The 17658-nt window shown below is 43.0% G+C and overlaps 1 protein-coding gene across 1 annotated transcript in view; it reads right to left on the reverse strand.

Moving 5' to 3' along the window:
- Positions 1 to 17658, reverse strand: part of fam135b (family with sequence similarity 135 member B) — a 60861-nt gene that overhangs the window by 26326 nt on the left and 16877 nt on the right. Inside the window, exons 3-4 of the mRNA XM_080484521.1 lie at positions 15998 to 16077; positions 4012 to 4151 (exon numbers count right to left, since the gene is read on the reverse strand). Coding sequence (XP_080340647.1) covers positions 4012 to 4151; positions 15998 to 16077 — 220 coding nt within the window. The remainder of the gene's footprint in view (positions 1 to 4011; positions 4152 to 15997; positions 16078 to 17658) is intronic.

Here is a 17658-nt window from a genome sequence, read left to right on the forward strand (position 1 = left end):
AAAATTGGCATTTAACTACCCAACTCTGACTTGATGGAAGATTCTAGGGTCCTGCTATAAAAAACCTTTAAAAAGACTTGGGTGTCCTGATTCATCTACAAATTTGAAAGAAAAGACAAACATAGAAGCTACTCCCAGCTCAGATGACGCAGCTTTAAACGAATGTGACAGATGGCGGCAATAATTCAATTCATTTGCAACTTGATGATGGAAAACTGCAATCCAGTCGCAGCGCCGCTTCAGCCCAAATGAATCTTATTACTCAAAGACGACACTTTCAAAAACGTACTCGTCACTTGTGACAACAAAAGAAATCCGTCAAACCATTCGGTACCATCTCGCGCTCTTTTCCGTTCACTCGCTGTCAATCATATGTGTGTGTGTGTGTGTGTGTGTCAAAGGTAAAATACCGAGTCAATGAGGAGGAACGACCGTCACGAGTGACCAATGAGACCGTGATGGATTTACTGCGCTCACGATGTTAATGCCACCTCCCTCATTTGCAATGCTGATTTGAGCCACGCCAGTGTTCTTCTAATGAAGTATCCGTGTTCCCCTGTGATATTCCGATCCGAGCAAAAATGAATCGCGCTCATGTTCAAAGTGCGGTGGAACACGGCGGCTTGCATCGGAAGAACAAAGTGGAAGAAACAGCAGCTGGGCGCCAGCCACGAAGGCGGCGCAGACAGCACCTTTTGAACGTTTAGCCGTGGTTTTCCCTCCTCCCGACCTCGCCGGCCGCAGCAAATGCACACATCTTTGCAAGTTCTCTTTTAATATTGATGTTCAGATTGATTAAGCATACATAAGGGTGTACACAGGGGAAGGATGGGGCTATTTTTGTCCGCGCTATCTGTAGCCGTGAGCAGAAGATAACCTCCGGAAGGTTAATGAGCGGAGAGCCTTCGGGAGGGTTGAAATTTGATCTGCCTTTCAGCGACTCGTCTCCACACCTCCATTTCTCTCTCTCTCTCTCTCTCTCTCTCTCTCTCTCTCTCTCTCTCTCTCTCACAACTACATTTAATGAAATCTTCTAAAATTAGCGAGCCATGTGAGACTGAACTTCTACCACGTGACAGGAGCAGGGAATCCTGCCCTCCGCAACAAGCCAAGCTGCAAACCCTGCCGACGCTGAACAGCAGCTGAATAAAGAGTGATGGCTATCAGTCGGACGATGAGCCCAGAGCTGAGGCCATCTCGACTCCCACGTCTTCCTCTCAGGCCCCCCGGTACTGTTGCTGTCATGGTTGATCAATCTGAGCCCGAGTGGATCCCGACGACGACGACGAAAATCCAGGCAGGTTGGATTTTCAGGATGGTGCCCATGGAGGAACCGTAAAGGACAGTACATCAATAACTGTCCCGCAGGTTTATATGCCTGATCATCTGAGCTAACGCTGATGGTCAATTTACATGCATCCGTCACTTTAAGAGCCTTAATTCCAAGAGACGGGCTGTTGAACTCAATAATTCTCACACCGCTTCCGTGACTACAGAGGTTTGGACGGCTTCATTTCTGAGGAGGAGAGTCTGTTTCCCGTTTTGTAGCCTTTACGGGTGTTAAATGAGCAAATTACTTTAACGAAATTCAAAATCGCTGACATCGCCGATTTAAAAACAAACTAAGTAAGACGAACCGCTGGGAGAGCATGCAAGGTAGAGCGAGAAAACCTCTCTGGCGTTATGGAATTCGTTCTCACCGGGGATGAAAGCGAAGCACGCAGTGTGCGTCAAAACATCGGGTAGGTATGACGGTAAATCACGCCGATCTTCATTCTTGGCATCCCTGATTCAACAAAGTGCTGAAAACAATCCGCAGAGATTTTGGTTCATATCGAAGTGACAACAACGCAAAGACATGGAGCGACTGTGGAAGCCTTTTGAGTACAATTTGTCTTGCCTTGCCAATGAGCTCATCGAGTTTTCTGACACGGTGTGTGGAAGGATCCTTTAAAGACGGTCCAGGCTGAATGCTGTTAGGCTCGTAGGGCAACAATAAAGTATTGCTACTCTTGCCTGTTCCGGACCGGCAAAAAGCCCGTCACGTCCAGTAGTGTTGACCTCCTCTGTAGCCGTTTTCTCAACAGGAGTGTTTTACAGAATGAGGTCGTAAGTCCTGTGAGACCAGTGGATTGCCCCTACCCTTTGACCACTCAGGCATGGGCGACCCTACAAACAGCTCCGGAGTTCACCGAGATGCGTAAAAACCCACAAACCACTGCAAGGTGGCGATCCTTTAATGGGGGAAGAAGATGTTACACTGGGCTCATAAAGGGAACGACACTCCGGTCGACTGTGGAGTTGAACTGATATTAAGGGTTCGAATTGTGCCAAGAAATGATGACCGACAACATGATGCCAGCAGCAGTCTGATGGATCCATGCTTCCGTGTTGCTCACACCAAATTCTGAGCCTACAGTCTGAATCTGGTCCCAGAAAGGAAGAGTTCTCAGTCCTTTCGTGGTTTTTCTATTGTCGTATTGGTGAGCCTGTGTGAATTGTGTCCCCAATTTCCTGTTCTTAGTGACACCCAGTGTGGTTAAACAACAATATTAGGTCTTTTTCAGATGTACTGCGGTCAAAACCAATGTTTGTTCCTCATACCACCTACATAAGCTTTTAATGCTGATTGACCAATTCCCTATTACCGATTAGCTCACTTCAGCCGTTCACATTAAAAACCAAGATACTTGACGCACACGGCCACATCGTCGACTGTGCAGCGTTATCTTTAAGCAGCGAGTGTGAAACACGTCCAGCTACAAATTTAGATTAATGCACTGAGCAAGAACCCTCCGCCCACCAGGGACTTTCGGCATAATTTTTCAGCAGAACGATATTACATCTTCTCTTTCTGCTCTGATTAACTGGATTAAATTTATCTGTTATGAAAAGGGAGTATTGTTTGTGTCGGACTGCAAAAACGCAGAGCGTGCGAGGGAACGGAGAATGATGAAACGCGTTCATTAATGGCCTTTTAATAGGCTGTAAAGCCACAAGCTGCAGCTGCGGAATGAAACCGGTCCACATTTGTCGTTTGCTTGATTTGCCTGTCACGGATTTTAAAACACGCACACCACAAAGGCAATGCTTTTTTTTTTTTCTTTCTTCTCCTTTCACTCTCGGAGAGAAAATGTGTGTGATTCTAAAGAAACAGACGTGAACAGAGAAAAATAATAGACGACACGATTCAAGGTCACGCTCAGGTACTCGCGCTGTTGCTCTCGTTTGTTAATTTTCCTAATCGTTTGTCACATTAGAGGCTTATTCAGACCCATAGGCAGTAAAGCCATAACTTTTATTTCCTGTGGGGATGCTTTTAATCGGTCGTTCAATACACATTAACTGCATATACAGTAAATAATGACTTAAGGTAATGTACTTAAAATAAAGGCCTCATTTACACAACAGCGTTTTCAAGTGACAACGAAAAACTTCAGTTCCGTTTTGGGAGTCTGTCTGCTTTAGTGTGGAGTCGCTGAAAACACATCCCTTTTGAAAACTGCTCCCGAGGTGAAGGTATCCGGGGAAACAATACTTTTTGAAAACGCCCCCACACCGAAAATGCTGCTACTGCGCACGTGAACCAGAGCTATAAATAGTTCTTCTGCACATGCACAACAGATTGGCAATAATGATAAGAATGAGAATGAGAATGAGAATGAGAATGAGAATGAGAATGAGAATGAGAATGAGAATGAGAATGAGCATGAGCATAAGAATATTAAGAATAAGAATAAGAATAAGAAATCCTTTTCATAATAATAGGTTTATTAGTGGGAACCCAAACTTGATTGTTCAGGCTGAGGTAACGAAGTAAAGGCAGAGAATCATAACCTCTGTGTTGTGTGTGTGTGTGTGTGTGTGTGTGTGTGTGTGTGTGTGTGTGTGTGTGCGTGCGTGCGTGCGTGCGTGCGTGCGTGCGTGCGTGCGTGCGTGCGTGCGTGCGTGCGTGTGTGTGTGTGTGCGTGTGTGTGCACCTGTTGTCTAAATGTCACCGGCATGACTCACCCTTTCTCCGTCCAACAGCAGGTGGATTTTGAAGATCATGCAGTCATTCACGACGATTTCCTCATTCCTGTAGAGGATCTGAAATATGCGGCTGAACACGGTGCCGTCATAAACCCCCGCCGAGCTGAAGCTGCACTCTCCTGTGGGGGGGGGGGGACAAGAGAAAACATAAATCTCAACATTCGAACACCACAGGTTCCTTCTCCCATTGTTCATATGACGCACAGATGGATCCGTCTGCTTCACGACCACCAAGACGAAGATCAGCCGATGTTTATAACGGAGCAGCTTCGCGTCGCCGGACCTTCGTCTGCAGAATCAGAATACGTGACCTGACATCGGCAAGTGTTTGCTGGGATTCGTGAGGCGTCGGAGTAAATAATCAAATCTGGAAACGTGTTGTATCTTTGTGAATTGCAAGTGCGTCGAAGCATTTCAGTAGCTAATCCTGTTATCTCCTTTTGGGAACTGAGCCTCATTGAGTTACTGTAAACCAACTATTTTGGGCAGTAACTGAGTACTGGGATTACATTTGAGGTTTCAGTGAGGAAGCTTTGCTACTTTTGTTCAGTGACAGAGCTCTGATGTGTGTCTATTCACACGACAACTGTCATCCAAGCCACTGAAAACATGACTTTTTGAAAACGGCTTCCTTGGTGGAACTTTTTGAAAATACTCAAACTTCATTAAAACAGGGGGAAATGCATCTTTTTGAAAAAGCTATGTTTTTTTTTAAATGTCCTTTTTTTTATTACACTATTGTTTTGAATGCGGTATTTTTTATCCAAACTTTAAATCAAGATTGTGACAGAAACATTTTGCAGTTTGACACTGGAAAAATCTATTTCCAAGTACCATGTGAAGTTTGTTAGTTTATTATCGGTTTATTATCGGTTACATGTTATCCTGCTGTGCTAATGCTAATTTTGCAGCTTGGCCTGACTTATCGTCTCACTGACTTCTTCTCTGGGCGAAATGGCTGCCGATAGATTACAACGCTGCCATCTAGAGGCCACATTTGTAATCTTTTTTTGATAAACTAATACAATGCTTCTTGTCATTGGGGCCATTTCACATGTATTTGAAGCATTTTTTAAATAGTCTCTCTTCAGATCTCGCAGATTCTTGATAATTCCCACTTTTAAATCCTGAAAATGTTGACGTACTCGAGGAAACTACAAGTCAGAAAGTTCTGCTTCAACACCGACGCCCACAAACTGCGCCTGCGCCCGGTTGATGAACGAGGCTGTTCGTCATCGGCAGCAGCCCCCCCTTCGTGTGCACTGCGGTGGCTGTTTATTGTCTCTGCGATGGCGCGTTCTCCCCCGGCAGGACCGCACTCTGCGAGGCAGAGCCGCCGTCCAGCTGCCTCCCACTGAGGCTGAGCTCTTCTTCTCTCTCTCTCTCTCTCTCTCTCTCTCTCTCTCTCTCTCTCTCTCTCTCTCTCTCTCTCTCTCTCTCCGCAGGCCTCCTCCCGATGGTTCTGTCGACTCGCTCGTCCCGGCCGGGGATGACGGACGTGCGAGGGCACGGCTGTTGTCAAAGACGAGGCGGACGTGTGACAGAGGCAGCAAAATCCCCCCGGGAGTTGTAGGTCTGCGTTAGCGCCTCAGTCAGACGTGTGATTTATTTATTAATTGATTTTCTTAACATTTCCTTGTTTACATTCAGACTCACAGTTTGGGTCCAAAGACATTCAGCCCCCGTTTACACAACATTTCATGTGAAAACTTATTGTTTTTGTGCATTTTTGTTTGGTATTTTACATGGCAACGTTTAGAAAATGATGTCCGTTTACGCAGGTGTCGTCACAATGTTGCGGCACTAGGGGGCGCTGTTGGTTGTTTCTGCAATGAAACCACTCCCACAATAATACGCACTAAACATTAACAATGGTTAGCACACTCTGGAGGCCGCCATCTTTGTTAATGTCGATCTACCGAATTATTTACGACGGCCGTGGTGTACGTTTGCCTTTTCTGCGGCTCCCAGCACCGTTGTCGTGTAAACGGAAACTCAAAACGTAACCAAAGTTTTGCACTTTTCACCTGGAAAAGTTTTCGCTTAAACGGGGGGCCTGACTCCATCAGGGATTCTCACCCCTGACCCCCACATTAACATAACTGCTTCTGGCCTGTGACCTGCGGAGGACTCGTCTTGTCCCGCATCGCTCCTCCAGTGCAGCACGAAGCCCCGCCAATCAATGGAGCGGCGCTGCTGCAGTTACTACTTTCACACACTCACACATCTACTCCCTTTCAGCGCCGGTTTGTTTTGCAGGATTGATTAAATGTTACATCTTGTACCGCGGGAGCAAAAGTGATTAGACCTTGATAAAGAACGCCGTGCGGCCGACATATTAACCCCGATAGCAGGGCTGCTTGCATACAAAGAATACTGCGAGAACACAATATACATACACTGAGTGTTCCAAACACACAAAAGGTGTGTTTTGTTGTTGGGGGATTTAATTAGTCTAACAAACAAACAAACAAACAAACAAACAAACAAACAAACAAATCTCATTAGAAGCGAGTCAGTGTCACTTTCATGTCTGCAGGGAAAAGATATTTAAAAAGGCTAGTTTGGAAATGAAATATTCATGATTGAAAAGTTGCACATTGAGAGTTAATGAAACATTCTACAAGCCTGACTTGAATGAAGCAGTTATAGATTATGAATGGATGAATCATAGATTAGCTTTTGACTCTAACGGGATGTTCTTTATTATGTTCTTTAATAGGTTCTGTAATAGGTTCTGTAAAGTGTTTGTCCGACACAATTAAACTATTTTTTATTCGTCACTATTATTTGCTTGGTAATTAACCATATTTAGTAACTTCCTCATTTCCTCCAAACTAACTATGACGACATAAAAATCTAAATTTAACATAGAAATTCCACCTGCTTATGTAGGATCTCTTTTTCTTTTTTTAGTTTGTACGAATACAGACTTGGTCTCCGTGTGAACCGGTGAAAACCAAACTTTTCGCATGCGCAAGTAGATGAACAATAACCCCGATGGCAGACTCCGGAGTGGCCTAACTCGTCCATGTTGTCATAAGAAAGCCCCTGCATTCGCCATCGTTAATGTGTATTTGTATTGTTCTCCGCGCACACGTGTGTTTCATTTCAAAAACAACCAACAGCACCAACTGCTGGCCTGGCGTGCTAATTACATCGTTTTCAGAATTCCAAATCGCTGTCCTGCAAACTTTCTGAAACGTCAATGCAAAAACAATGGGTTTTCACTTGAAACGTCGTCATGGAAACAAGGCCTGAATAAATAATGCTATTAGCTTCAGCTGCTAAGATCTCGCTGCATGGCGGAGTGATTTTCTGCTATTTGGTGCGTGTAAACTGGGATTCACCTTGTTTTGGCTTATCGAGGGGTTTAACAAACACAATCGGACTGGAAAACAACAGGAAGCAGAGGCGAGGGTATTTTTAATCCTCTGTCGCATTAGAACATTGACTGGTGCCATTTAAAAAAAAAAAAAACAGAAACAAAACAATGGCGGCTCTGAAACGCCGTCGCCTACATCCGATCAGACCGACTTCCTGTGTCTCACCACGCAGCGGCACGCGAGGCCTGTAGAGGCGCCTGCAGCAGGAATTTACATTAGATCCAGGATCAAATCCATATTGTAATTGGAAGGCTGCAGGCTACCCCCCTACCTCCCCCCTCGTCTTTTCTACCCGCCCCCCTTCCTGCAGCTCCTTTCCACAAGGTCATGCCTGCACATCTCGCGGCCAGAATCCTGAACATCAACGCAGCAGAGGCAGCCGGTGCTCCGTCCACCCAGAAGAAATCCGTTTATCATGCGCAGACGCAGGAAATAATCCTTTACCGTGTTCTTTTGAGAGAGTACGCTTGACATTTCAATTATTTGTGCCCTTGGGGGTGGGTGGGGTGGGGGGGTGGGGTGGGGTTGCGAGTGAAGGATGGTGTCATCGTGGCACACACTCAGCTGAAGCATTTAATGACTGTGATTCACGCACAATAACAGGAGGCTTTTTTCCAGCCCAAGCGTTAAGAGCCGGATCTGTGTTTATGGCGTTAAGATACTCCCTCATATTAGTATCATGAGAAGCGTGGAGAGTCGTGCGCTCTCACTGACGGGCGGCGGACAAACACAGAGCAGATGTAGAGCACTAGAGGCTGTAAGCAGATTAGAACCGGCGCAGAGCCGTTGTGGCTCCGGCTTTAACGGCATTTTGAGGATTTTTTTTTTTCTTGTTCTTTTTCTAATGTGCGGGCTGCGATAAGGGGCCGTCACCTGCCAGAGACGCAGCCGAGCAACCCGAAGGTGTTTGATGCGCCTCCGCTGGCCTCATTCAGTGGAAATGTGTTGAGATTACGTTCACGTCAAGCAGCAACAAGAGCATGGAAATATTATTATGCCCTGCAAATAATTTAACAGAGTTATTACCTCAGTGTCACACCGGTGGAACTCGGCTTTGAGGCGATGTTCTCACTTCCTGTCTTATTGTGACTCACCTGTCCTGTCTGCGTCTCTGCTGGCTTGTCCTTCCTGTGTGTCTGGTTAGTCTGTTAGTCAGGTGGATTTAGCCTCCTTTTCCTAGTGTGCTCCTGGTTTGCTCTTCTAATCTTTGGACTTTGTGTCTGGACCTGCTCCTGAATTTTGTTTTTGGATAACTTCGCCTGCTCAAGGCCAGGCCAGGCAAGGCGAGGCAAGGCGAGGCAAGGCGAGGCAAGGCGAGGCAAGGCGAGGCAAGGCGAGGCAAGGCAAGGCAAGGCAAGGCAAGGCAAATTTTATTTATAGAGCACCATTCAAACAGTGCTTTACAAAGAAATAACAGAAATACATTAAAGCAAGTAACAAAGATTGTTAATCTTAATCTCCAGATCTTTAAGTATTTTGACCATACGGTCACTTTGGGACCACGTAGATCCTTCAATCAATTTCAAGCCGCCAATGAGCCAGGAAGTGCCAAGACCTCTCAGTACAAATTGGCGCCATCTTCTGTCGCCAATCTCAGACCATTTCACAGATGACTGATTTGTTAACTTTTCAGAAACAGAAACGCAAAAAAAAAACGACGTGTTGTTGTGTGAACGGAGCCTTCGGAGAGGCTGCTGTTGAGCGAAATCACGATTGCTTGTGTGACTTTACGACTGAAGAACCAGGATCTGATCACTTCAGTTCTCCACTCATAATAACGTTATTGTCTGAAGCGTGCGACTTGTTCTTCATATCCATTCCGTGTAACGGATGAATCACAGAAATGTACACGTCCAGTATTCAAACCCAAGAGAAAAGGACCTCGTGACTACTAAATTGCGTGAACTGGATGTGTATCACGCCAGGTTAAAGTAAGGTACGGTTACTGTCGTCGTGTGAATCTGCACCTCCAGGATTTCGCGAGCTTAAAATAGAGTACCGTGCTTTACTGGTTCTATCGCAGTCCGCCTGTGTGTCGGCTCCCGGGGCTTTCTCTCTCTCTGCAGGCTGTTTCCCTGCTGTATTGCAGTCGCGGCGTCTCGGGCAGAAACAATGACGCGTCACCTTGTCGCCATTAGCGTCGGGACCGGCATGCCTGCAAACAACCTGTGACTGAGATTTAATCAGAGAGAGGACTCGAAAATATCCTCACAAGAACAGTGGGCCCGCTCTGTCAAGGACTGGTCCTCGCAAGTACAGCGAGTACACGCTTTGCAGGACGCCTCGGTCTTCCCGGGCTAAAAATAGCCGCTATTACTGTGAATCAGTATTGCCGGCAAAACGGCTTTCTGCATCGCCGGGGATCCAGACTTTTTAGAAACGCTCGGTCACAACCTCTGAATGCAGGAGAGGACAAAACCTACAGGGGGGAAATCTCTGTTCGCAGAGAAGGCAGTGCAGTTTTTAGAAGCTGCTGGTTATTCCTAATCATTTGATCGAAGGCAGAAAATTACCTTTTGTTCTCCGGATTCCTCGGGGAGAGCAACATCTTAAGATCAGCCTTTGTTAAACGTATTGATTCATTCCAATACAGTTTTCTTTTGTCCAATTGTATTCGGGATGTGTGATGAATGAATCAGACCTTTTTTCTTTTTTCTTCAATTAAATCCTCTCATTTCCAAAGTGAGATGGGAGGATATTAAAGGTATTCTGCAGGGTGAGTCAGGCGCTTTCCAAACACAAAGGCAGCCAAAGGCCCTAAATCAGCGAGACAAGACAGGGCTATAAAATTCCCAGACACCGCTCTCATTCCCCAATACTAATAGCGACCGAGCATAAAGACAGTATCGCCTAATGCGCACCAGTGTTTCCCATTAATAACCCACAGAACGGCAGCCCACTATAAGCTACAGATCTTTATTCAACCATAAATATATGAACTCTTACTGCATTGTGTTTCGCATCTTTCACTTCCATTCAGACAAACTGCAGTGGTTTCCAAAGTGTGGGCGAGGCTCCCCCTGTGGAGTTCAACAGCTGGACTGACACTATTGAAGAATAATGACCTCTTCTGAATTCTTTAACGGAAGAATTGTATTGTAATTCTTTTGATTACAATTAAAAACAATTATGGAGGGTAGATCGATTATTAATGAGACGAGATCTGCAATATCTTGAAATTTAAACCAAAATGTGGGGCTGCCAAGTTATCACAAGGTAAGCCAACATTTACAGGACAATTTTAAAATTTTCATTTCAGAAGTTTCACGTTTACAATACTAAAGTAACGTTTTTACATGGAAATAGCAGAAACATTGTAATTAGCATGCCAGGCCACAAGTTGGCACTGTTGTTTGTTTTTGGAAATGGCCTAACTTACGTATATAGCAATTTTTAGCTGACCCAAAAGTGCATCACATTCACCCATTCACACACCACTGGAGGCTGCAGCCGTCACTCCAATTTTGGGGTTCAGTGTTTAGCCCGAGGACACTTCGGCATGTAGGCAGACAGAGATGGGAATTGGACCGGCAACTTTCCGATTGGGGGACGACCGCTCTACCACCCGAGCTATGCCGCCCATATATTGTAATAGAATTACACACATGCAGAGGACAGTATGCTATGAACTTCAACAATGGAGACTTTCATGAAAGTTGCATTTTCTCTCCTTTCCTGGGAGTCAGTTTTCTTTTTAAAAGTTGCTCGTGGCAGTCTTTTTCAAAAAGTTGCATATTCAGCAGCTCCGAGCCCCTTTGCTGTGTAAACAGGCGGCCAAAATACTATGAGAGTTTTCCGTCTCAGTGGAAATGGGGGAAATTGAACTTTTGAAAATCGCTCCAGCTCCAATTTCTGTGTGAGCAGGGGAAAAATACAACTTTTAAAAAAAATGCTTCTGTTGGTCATGTGCAGCACGGCCATAGTAATTAGTCCCGCATAATAACATTAACAACAATGTTTTCCTCCATGACTCCCAGTCCATCTTCTCCTGGGACTTGGTAGTTTTATAGTTGACACCAGTCACCGTAATATAAACCCAGCAACGTCGTCTGTCCACGAGAATGTACGCGTACTCTCCATTGTTAACTATTTGGGTGTATTTTTCTCTGCGTATGGATGTGTGGTTTCATTATTAAAACAAAACAGCAGCATCTCCTCGTGGCCCAACATAAAAATGACATTGGTTTTGTTGTTTTTGCTGTTTCATATATACAGACATCATTTTCAAAATGTTGCCATGTAAATTTTTTTCAAATCAAAATGCAAGAATTATCTGTTTTCATCCGTCATGTAAACGAGGCACTACGATTTAGTTGAGCAAAGCGTGAGATTATTGTTGAATTATGACTCAAATGTAAATAATTGTTACTATTTATGTATATTTACCCATTTTCACAGTGCCGGTAAGAAGAACTAACAATTTTTACCTGACCAAAGAAAAGACTATTATTGCAAGAATGTGACGTGTGGAACACTAAAACTGCCATATTTTACTGAAGGTACAGGTTTGTGGAAATTAGGCCAAACATGACTAAAGTGGGAATGGGAATCCATCAAAATCATGTAACACAGCTATTTTTTTTTTTTTTTTCCCATCAAGACATGTGATATTGATCTGAAGCGATAAATGATAAAAACAGGTTTTCCACCTTTCCCCTCAGGGAAAATAATCTACGACGGTCCATCCACCGCAGCCTGTGGAAAAACACCGTTGCATGGTTACTTCTGTATTTTCTCACATTCCCACGTTTGCAGAACTGTGTCAAATTATGCTTGTTTGTTCCGGGAAAAGGTGTAAAAGTAGAGGAGCCCTGCCCCCCCCCCCCCTCCCTCCCTCCCTCCGTCCTCACCGCTCCACTCCAACGCACATCACCAGACAGAGATTAGTGTTTTCACCCAGACTTCAAAGACACGCACGTCCAAAACAATGTGTGTAATTCAGCCACGAAATCCTTCTCCCTCAGTGGGCTGAGATTTTCTCACACTCGTCGCCGTTCGGCAGACCAACCAGTTCAAATGAGATCTGGAGCAGATATCAGCATCTGATCATGTGTCATTAATGTCGGACACTTTAGCAGCTCAGATGATGAAATGATAGAAAGAAATGGATTTACTCAACATAGGATGAGTGACATTTCCTCCCTTTTTGCTTTTTGGGATTTTATCCGTTGAGATTTGAATGTCAGGTTGTGTTTCCTGCATTTCAAGTGTATCTTGTTGCTCAATGCAGTCGATCTTTCTTCGGTGAAAACTGTTAAAGCTTTAAAGATATGCAGGAAAAAAGTCTGAAATGTGCCTACAAAGTGGTGCGAAATGATGAACAAGCAGATAAAAAAAAGAAAAAAAACACCAGCAAAAGTGAGATTTACAACGAGCTCAAACACAATAACAAAAAGCAGCTCAAGGTTCACAAAGAGACTGAAAATTACTGCAAAAGCTACAAAATAAAAGCAGAGGAATGCATAGATGGTTATAAAAAGTAATTGCAAGCAGCAACAAAACGAGCGAGCAACAAGAACCTAATTTAACAAATAAGATGATCACAATTAGAGAAACACAAAAGCATCATGAAGAGATGAAAACTACTCAGGGAATGAAAAATGACACATAAAAGTCCTAAGATTTCGAAAACGAAATGACAAAAAATTTGACAATTGACGAACGAAACTACTATGCAGTGAAAACTACTAAAAAAGGCAAGAAAAGAGACAAGTTGAAAACTTAAAATCTACATTTATGACGTGTCATCAGGGTGAGCTACAAAGGCATGCGAGTGAAACCTGTGTTTTGACATCAAACCACAACAATGAAGCTCCAAACAACAACAAAAAGACAATAAATCACTACAATGAAGCTCCCAACAACAAGAAAAAGACACTAAATCACTACAATGAAGCTCCAAACAACAACAAAGAGACAATAAATCACCACAATGAAGCTCCAAACAACAACAAAAAAAACAATAAATCACTACAATGAAGCTCCAAACAACAACAAAAAGACAATAAATCACTACAATGAAGCTCCCAACAACAACAAAAAGACAATAAATCACTACAATGAAGCTCCAAATGACAACAAAAAGACACTAAACCACTACAATGAAGCTCCAAACAACAACAAGTAAAAAACAATAAATCACTACAATGAAGCTCCAAACGACAACAAAAAAACAATAAATCACTACAATGAAGCTCCAAACAACAACAAAGAGACAATAAATCACTACAATGAAACTCCACACAACCACACAGACATTACCACAAAATCACTACAATGAGATACAACATACCAGCAAAGAGACTTCTAATCACTTCAATCACAATGAGAATTCAAACCTGTAAAATTAGACAAACCACTCATACAAAGAAAATGTCGATTTCCTCTATTGCAACACTAAACAGAAGCTTCAGATCACAAAAGAAGAGAAAACTACAACAAAAAGCCCAAAAATAGCCAAAAAGAGATGTAAAACCACTTTAATGAGGCAACAAGTGGCAAGAAAAAAACAAACAAACGGCGACAAACAAAGGCGCCCGACAACCAATCAAAGACATAAACTTCTACAGTGAAGGTCCAAAGGCCAAGAAAGAAATGCATTTATCACAATGAGTCACAAAACGCTTCCTGAAGTAAAAGTTACTCCAACTGTGAGGCTTAAAACACCTACAAAGAAACATGAAACCACTACAGTGAGGCACTTCAGCTACAAACGACCTGTAAAGAGAAAATCCTCAAAACATCTCAGAAAAAACCTTCAATGGGGAAGAAAACTACAAAAACACTGCAAAAGCTGCAAAGTGACATTCTACTACAACGAGACACAGAACCTCTCCTAATGAGGTGTAAACTTAACCAGACGCGTTTTCAAAGCATCCAAAGGAATCACAAAATCCAGATAATGAGAATAATTAAACATCGAAAAAGTGAATGTAAGGTAAACCTTTATCGTACAAAAAGAAGATATCTACATGTTATTTCTCTCTGTGATTTGGCTTCTTGCAGCTACTGGCATTTTATGAAATACGGGACTATATGCTTAAAATTGTTATTTTGCAGAAATATTCAATATGCATCCTTGTACGCCCGACACATGTAAGGCTATTCTCGTTCAGCTATCGGATCTAACGTGAGGGAAGTTGCTCCATGGCCAAACAAACGTCTGACAGTGTCACTGTAGATCTGTCCTTGGTCTTCCCTAATAGAACCTTAAGATGGTCACCAAACTGTTCAGGAGTCAGCATCTTCCGCTTTCGACCTACAGTGTCGAACACCCTGAAGACATGGCTTGTCCTGGGTAGTGATCCTGCGGCATCTCTGGCATATGTAACTTCATCTTTCCTTCTCTTGGTCTTTGGCTTTAGGTCATCTGCTGTATTCTGAAGCTCCTCATCAACATGTTCAGCTGCTGTGAGCGGTCCGCCTTGGTACTACAGTCTATCCAAAATACTGAGTTTTCTGTTCTCAACGTGCAGCAGATTAGCTCCCTTCTTCCTAAGCCCAGCAGCTCCAAGATCCTGCTGCCGTTTGTTCCAGTCTGCGGTGATGTTGTCCATGATCTTGACCGCTGGGCCCATTTTACGGAAATCACTAGTGGTATTTAGTATATTGCCACGAGATAAAGTGTCCAAACTAGGCTTCTTCTTCATCCTCTGATCAGGACCTCCACACTGCCTTTCCAACTGCAAGTTGTGAACAGATATTCTTTCTCACATCCTCCAAAATCACAATATTTCCTTCTTTGACTTGATTTTTGGTTTGATTTCAGGTCATTTGAAATAAAATTCAATAAGAACGTGTATCTTTGGCAAACAGAATTCTTCCCACAATGGCTGACGTCCTTGGATGACCCTACCCTAAGTGACTGCTTCTTTTGGTATGTCAACGTGGTCAGTGTCGATATCAATGATGCTGCAAAGCTAATATGATGTTCACGGTGTGACCTGCCTGGAGACCAAAGAAGGTGGTAGCTTGTTCATGGTATCGACGAAATGTTAAGAAAATGCGGTTGAACATCAATGCAAACGTTCTACTTGGAGGATTATGGTCAAATGGTAACCTGGTATTGTTAACGGTCAATCAAGTGACAAGTTTTCCTTTAAATCTTTTGGTAGTTGTCAAACTTCACCAGTCAAATGAATAATTGAATGCATGCATTTAAGTTTAGCCACATAATGGTCTACGTGATCTTGGCGATAAACTCTCTCATTGTGTTATTTAGGCAAAAATGTGCGAATACGGTTTTCACATATATGCCAGTAGCCAAGGGAAGCCGACTCTAAATGCTAAATAATGTTTACAAATATAGTTTTTATGGATATGTGGTTAATTTGAATTCATTCCAGGCATTTTTTAGAATTATAACACCCCCCCCCCCCCCCCCCCACTGGTTCGTTTATCCACGCAGGATTAAAAACAACTGGTTGAACCAGAAGATCAAAAGACAAACTTGCTCATCCCGAAAACTGCAAACAAACCAGGTGGAAGCTCATCCACTGGCCAGACAGACGCTATTTCTTTCAGATCGGAAGAGTCTAAAAATAGGAGAGAGGGAGGACGGAGCCTTCGAATGACCTTACCTGTATTTTCTTGAGTCGTAGCGATCAGCCGGTGGGGAACCCGAGGTGAGACCTTCAGCCCGGCTCGGATCTGATAGAACCTGTGGGTGGAAACAGGAAGTGAAAACACTGAAACATGCTGGTGCTCACCAGCCTGTGAGGAGAAAGACGTCAAGGAATATTTTCACTCTGCTTTAAAAGTGTGTGTTACCAACATTTTGGAAAATTTTAAAGGTCTTGTTGAGCTTATTTTGAAAATCAGTCTCAGTGGAAGACACTATTTGTATTGAAATAAAGACGTATATTGGGGAAAAAAGAAAAAATACAACCAAACAAAATTCAAATCATGCGCAGCTGCATTTCTCCTACTGGCTTCCCAAAACTTGCTTGTACATGATTGACTTCATATTAATCAATGGCTACGATCTAATGAGCCAGCTCACTTCAACTCTATTTAAAGTTTCAACTATATAACCTTTAACGTTAACTAACCATGTAGCTCCACGTGTTTCACACAAGACTTCAAATTAACTGAAGGTAGATTCACGTTTATTGATGGACGAATAGTTTTTATGCAGCATTTCAATTGTTGTATACGAAAATAACCTGTTAAGACATAATTCCAAAATATGATTCTTATTCCTGCCGTGGATTCTATTATATATGACCTGATGATGCAAATTAAGTCATTATCGTGAAAAAAACAATTTTTCGACTCAGCGGTTTGTGGTTAATTTTGAAACTTTTATTGAATTTATCAAAGTGTTGGCCAATAAGAAATACACCGTATAAGGTGAATATGCGATACGGATAAATATAAACACTTATGCAGATGACGTTAATGTCTTCGTGATGTCAAATGACAGTGCTCTTCCACTTGTTCCTAATTCACAGCTATAAAGTTATATATATATTACTGGTTGGTCTTTTAGAAATCTAACTGCAGAATTTGTGTTCAAACAAAAAATAAAACGCACATTAAACTAAATTGTAAAATATAATTTCATAACATAGTAATATCAATGTATCTGGGATTCCGATTCCTGAAAAATGCAATAAAAATTCCAAATTTTCCTGCAGACTTTTTACAAAATAAGGGTGTTTCTTGTTGCATGTTTGCTACCCATAGAGCATATTTTTGGTGTGTATATCATCAGTGTCATTTCTATTGTGTTAGAGGCTGACAATCATGTTGAACAAAATGAATTGCTCAAATCTCGAATGAATTATTAAAGAATAACATGCAGACAGTTTTAATAATGTAAAGGACATAATAATGCACCTCCACTGGGAGGCTGTGGAGCATATTGTGGACTGGTCTGAAGCAGAAAGACGGCTTCAGTGTGACAGAAGACAAAACCTCACTTATTGACTCCGCTGTGGATTATTGACATCATTTCTGGGCCTGGCGGGTCACTCACTGCAGCTTTGTGTTAAAGCACAGCTCAGCTCTCCGGGGACACGTTGGCAATCTAGGAGACCAAAGCGTTCGGCCGGTGACCGCTAACTCATCGAATCGCCACCACTTAAAAACAGATTGAAGTGAGCCAATTAAGATCATTTGCGATATAAACTAATGCAGCTGTCGGAGCTTCATTGTTCTACATCTGGAGAATTTTGAAGACTATCTCCAGTGGTGGACTGTCATGAAGTGAAACTAAGACCCCAAGGCTAATTCTGGG

This window comes from Lipophrys pholis (assembly GCF_963383615.2).
Source record: "Lipophrys pholis genome assembly, chromosome: 17".
Classification (NCBI taxonomy): Eukaryota; Metazoa; Chordata; class Actinopteri; order Blenniiformes; family Blenniidae; genus Lipophrys; species Lipophrys pholis.